The following is a 5,339-nucleotide window of genomic DNA, read 5'->3' on the forward strand; positions in this document are numbered from 1 at the left end:
GAGACTTCCATCTGCGGGTAAATAGTTTGTTCGCTAAGTTAGCGAACGAACTTACACGCGAGCCACCCCATGTATTAAGTTTGCGGGTATCTTTTCGGTGATGCTTTTTTGGTCCTTAGGGGGTTTTAAAAGTTGATTTCTGTGCAAATTTTATGTGCAAGTGATAGACAATAGTGCAATCATCTAGTTCTGGCTTTTTCAACCAGTTCGGCCTAGCCGTTCGGCTGCTAAGATTAGACGAATTTGAGGTCACCTTTTCATAGTAGGTACTGAGGCCAGTTTTACCCGCAGAAAAATAGCCGCCTGGCGGAATTTTTCGCCTAAAGGCCGATTCACATACGGATCGAGAGCGGTAAAGCCCTATCCGCTTACATGCTTATCGCGTTTACACTCCGTATGTGAAACGGTCTTTAGGCAAAAAATTCCGCCAGGCAGCTATTTTTTTGTTGGTTAAACTGGCCTCTGTGCTTGTTGAGGGATTACAAATTACGTATTTCATCACTGCAAGTATCCAGATGTTTTCAACAAGTCATACATGAGTAATCAGAGCAATATTTGAGTTGACAGAATTGAGGATGTAGGACTCAAATTTTCAAATACGGAGGTATTAGTCTATTTCCATCGCACCTATCTCCTTGCCACCAGCTGCTATTTCGTAATCTTCGGGATAGTGAGATGGGATTCGTATCGCATCCGAAATAATGTGATCGTCGAGCCAGCCGGCTAGTGTCGGGCCCCTGTCGTCGCACTTTGCGTTACGTGTCAGTGGGGCGAGGACCAGCCCAGTGGAAGCAATACGAGTGTCCGGTCAACAACCATGGACAGGAAGAAGAGGAGCAGAAATTTCAGTAGTAGAGACATGCATTTGTTAGACGATGTCATGAAGACTGAAGTAAAAGTCATCGAAAATAAGCGACACGATGGAAGAAGTAATGAAGAACGAAAACGGTCTTGGAAGAACATTGTTACAGCCTGTAATGCCAGGTCAGAAGAAAAATGGGACTAGAAACAGCTGACACAGCTCTGGAGAGATATGAAAAGGACGGCCAAAAAGAACCATTAGCGGTTTAAACGGTAGCAAATGGATACTGGTGGTGGACCGGATCCTGCGCCGTTGGAACACGCTGTTCTGGTTAGGTTAATGCATCACCACATCCCATTGTTACGGCTGTACGCATTGCATGTGTAAAAACGCTGATTGGGGGCCACCGGTCCCATAAATAACGGAATAACGCACTTGTTCATTGGACCAGCCGATCGCCGCATCCCGATCAGCTGATAGGGAAGCCCTTTAAACTGGCGTGTAAGTCGGCATTTAAATATTTACACGCGTGTAGCTACCCACCAGTTAACCGCGGATGGAAGTCCCCGGGTAAAAGTTGGTGGGCAGCTACACGCGTGTAAGGAAGTTAGCCACCAAAATAAACGCGAGTTAACCGCAAACTGGAAGTCTCCAGCCTAAGTGTGTTATTTGATCAGTTATGTGCATCCCCTTTTGTGTGCTGATAGCGAAAGTGTTATGCCCGTATGTTTTGTTCCATGTTCCGTTTATTTCCCTGTTTGGTTGATAAGTGTTTGAGTTCCACGTTGCGTGCGACGTTTTGTTCTGATATCGTTCTTATGTGGGTAATCGTTATTTGCAGAAACCGTCATCGTCTCGCTGGTACAGTGGAATATACGACACTTATCAGCGCTGAGTTTTCCGGACGCGTCTTCGGAGGGGACGATCGGGTCGGGAGCGGCTACACCCATATATAACCGGTAGGACGTATTCTGGTTGACCCAACCTGACCTGACCCGACGTGGCCTAAATGCATGAAGACCAGTGGTGTAGACAGGGGGGTCACAGGGGCCATGCCCCCCCCCCCTTCCGCCCAGCCGGCCAGCGATGGCGCCCCCAGTAGCGCCAACTGGGCTGATGCCGTTTTACAAAGGGATCATGAATTAAAAAGTATAGTGCAAAATTCCAAGTTGCCCAACCGCTTGCAAGCCAGGCTTGGTAAGTACAAGCTTCTTATGTGTAGTTCGAAATCAGGCTGAATTCCCGAACTAAAGTGGACAACCTGTTTGGGGGAGATTGGATCTTCTGGAGCTTTTCCGACATTCCCAACCGTATAGCCATTAATTATTACGAGCGAGCGAGCGCAGCGAGCGAAGCGAGTCTTTTCAATATAACGGAAAAATCTCAGTATGAGCGGCCCGGCCCGGTCTGTAACGCTTTTGAGAGGCTTATATCTCAGCAACCGCTGGACCGATTCGCCTGCGGTCTTTTTTGCTGGGTAGCCCCATCCCTTCTACCCCGTAATAGACTACTTTTGATACATCTCAGTGACCGTCATGGCACGTGCCACGTGAAAAGTCAAGGGTGTTCAAGCTCTTTTGCAAAAGTAGTGATTTTGAGAGGCTCATATCTCAGCAGCCGCTTGGGCGATTGACTTGCGGTAATTTTTGTAGGGTAGCAGCATCCCTTCTACCAAAAATAGGATACTCTCGATGCATGTGGGTCACCCCCAGTGCACGTGCAAAATACAACAATAAGAGGTGTCAAATTTGTTCCCATTTTAATAACTCTGTAACTACTGGGGCGATTTCGCTGAAACTTGGCATACAGGTAGGCACCCACCAGGCAATGCATTCCCATGTGTTGCGGTTAAGGTGCTACTGCACGTACGCACGTGCAGGGGGCGCCTCCAGATCTCGAGAACGGCTGGGCCGATTACGCTCAAATTTGGTACACGGTTGGGGACCGGTTAGTAGGATGCCGTGCAAAAGTCAGTTTGGGCCCCGTTTGCACGTGCGCACGTGCAGAATGCCGCTTCCAGATCTCAGGAACGGCTGCGCCGATTGCCTTCAAATTTGGCACACCGCTAGCGACCGGTTAGAAGGGTGCTGTACACAAGCCCGTTGGAAGTACCCTCTCGCCCTTCCGCACGTGCAGGGCTCACTATCTCGCTCGCTCGTTCTTCGCCCAAAAGGCGTTTTACTGGTGTTTATGACTGAATTGCTGGTTGGGGTGAATGTGTCTGCTTTCACAGCCTACCACTCCGTTTCAACATTTATTCTCGGGAATGCACATGAATTAGCACATTAGGACTCACACACATACTGCATGCATACAATATAGGTCATATGCAATGGACATACAATAACGAGACATACGAACAATCGAACAAGATCAACATCGTTTAAGAATCTGAAGTGTGGTCCGTCGTTTTACGGAGCGGCTTAGAAGTAGCCTCCGTACCCTCCGTACCGTCCGAAGCCGCCGTTGAAAGCGCCGATACGTCCTAGGCCGAAGCCGCCGTTGAAAGCACCGACACGTCCTAGGCCGAAGCCGCCGTTGAAAGCGCCGATACGTCCGAGGCCGAAGCTGTTGAAGGTTCCAATGCCACTGAAACCGCGGCCGTAGCCGAGACCGAAGCCGAGTTTGTTGCCGATGCCTCCAAAGCCACCGAAGCCACCGAAGCCACCGCCGAAGGCGCCGAAGTTATTGAAGCCGAAGTTTCCCTGGAAGCCCCGTCCGTACGGGGAGTAGTAGTTGTCATAGTAGTAGGGCCGGCTGTAGTAGTTGTCATAGTAGTAGGGCCGGCTGTAGTAGTTGTCATAGTAGTACGGCCGGCTGTAGTAGTAGTTGCTGCCGTGGTAGGGAAGGTAGCTGGCAGCGGCAACAGCCACCAGGGCGAAGAGGATGACCAGCTGAAAAAAAGAAAATGAGAGGTTTGGTAATTGTTGATCTTCACTGTTGTCTGTTTGGATTTCTGTGCTGTTTTGCTATTATATTTTGCTTTTTATTCATCTGACCTGGACCATCAGTCTGTTGTGCTGAAAGGTGCAACGATGAAGGGTGCAGTGCAACTGATCAAATCTGATAGGTCATGGAAAAGTGGAAAATGTTCTCGCGAAGCCTTAATTACAGTCAATAACAGGTGAAGTGGTTTGGCGTGGCTATAGCCTATAGTTTACCACAATCAATTATACAAAGGGTCCCTTGGTACTGAGTTGTAACACTGTAGTAATAAATACTAAGTTGTGCGTCCTGGGTAAGATCCGACTTACCTTCATGTTGGTTTGTGATGGAGAGAACTGAGCTGCGCTGAGGGTGCAGTTGAACTGTGGGACCTGTGCACCCGTTTTATACACCTATAGCGCAGACACACCCCTTTGTGACGTCATCCAAAGGAGTTGCTGCTGCTGCACAGCGATCACGTGTTCCTCAGCATAATCTCGTGGAATAAAGGAAAATTATACTAGTTGCAGATTGTACTTAATCTGTGCCGTATCCGTTGCGGGTCTTTTAACGTGTACAATTCAACTTTTTATGTGATTTTACAGCGGAAAACTTTAGTAATTGTTATATAATTCGCAATGATAAAGTTTCACTGAAATATTACGCGCACTTTTTTTTGCACTTTTGCATGTTGTTGAACATCTGTGCACCTGACCTGCAAAGACTAGCATAGGTATGTTAGACTTATCGCTTCACATACACTTGCAGTCTCGCACGCTGTGCGGAAATTGTTAAGCTATACCTACCAATCAACACCCTAACAATCTAATCCCAGAAAAAAAGGTGTCATAACTCATACCTTGACCGCGCCAGGGCGCTGGTCTGATGGGAACATATCGTAGCGGGTAGAGGCGTTTTTAGCCTCTCTCCCCTCCCCCTAACTCGGCTCCTGGACCGCGACACGAAGTAAGCGGCATTTGAAAGGGGGTTAAAATCATGAGGAAACTTTTCTGTTGCGGTTATAGATCGCAAAAGTCATCAAACTTAAAATGTTACCGATTTGCCGTTCTTGAACATTTGGCTGAAACAACGGTTCCTGACCTCATGAAAAGTTGTGGGGCACCGCCCCCACGGCCCCAGAGCTGTGGGAGCAAGCTTCCCCCACTGCCCCCTCCCCCGGTTCCCGCGCCTATGTATGAATCTATGAAATTATGTTGGTAGATTTCCGATTTCGATTCCTCCAGCTGGGGGGGGGGGGGGGGCTCAAATACATTACGAGCCCCCCACCCCAGCCGAAAAGTTGGAGGTGCTCAGCCCCCACTAGCCCCCCCCCCCCCGGTTCCCGCGCCACTGATGTGAACTCTGATGTCCATTGCGCGCTCCGGCGTTTTATGCCGCAAAATAATCGGTGAGTCTTGTAGCGATACGTTTCACCAGACATTACCAGTAGTGGCTTCACCAGGCTCCATCAACTGGATGGCCGTACACAGGCGGACTGTGAACTTGTATAATTAGTAATATTGTCGAAAAACGGCCGGGCCGAGCATCAGCACAGTAAGAAAATGTTCGACGTATGTACTTAGACGAGTCATTCGGCATGGAATGCGCAAAC

General features: G+C 48.7%; 1 protein-coding gene across 1 annotated transcript; it reads right to left on the minus strand.

Moving 5' to 3' along the window:
• Positions 1-3,023: 3,023 nt before the first annotated feature.
• Positions 3,024-4,113, minus strand: LOC122366687 (keratin, type II cytoskeletal 2 epidermal-like). Its single transcript, XM_043339205.1, has 2 exons — positions 4,057-4,113; positions 3,024-3,696 (listed from the first exon to the last, which is right to left on the minus strand). The coding sequence occupies exons 1-2, from the start codon at positions 4,060-4,062 to the stop codon at positions 3,226-3,228; spliced, it is 477 nt and encodes a 158-aa protein (XP_043195140.1). The 5' UTR covers positions 4,063-4,113; the 3' UTR covers positions 3,024-3,225.
• Between the last annotated feature and the right edge of the window lie 1,226 nt (positions 4,114-5,339).

This window comes from Amphibalanus amphitrite, unplaced genomic scaffold (genome assembly GCF_019059575.1).
Source record: "Amphibalanus amphitrite isolate SeventyFive unplaced genomic scaffold, NRLGWU_Aamphi_draft 000030F_arrow, whole genome shotgun sequence".
In the NCBI taxonomy this organism is placed as follows: Eukaryota; Metazoa; Arthropoda; class Thecostraca; order Balanomorpha; family Balanidae; genus Amphibalanus; species Amphibalanus amphitrite.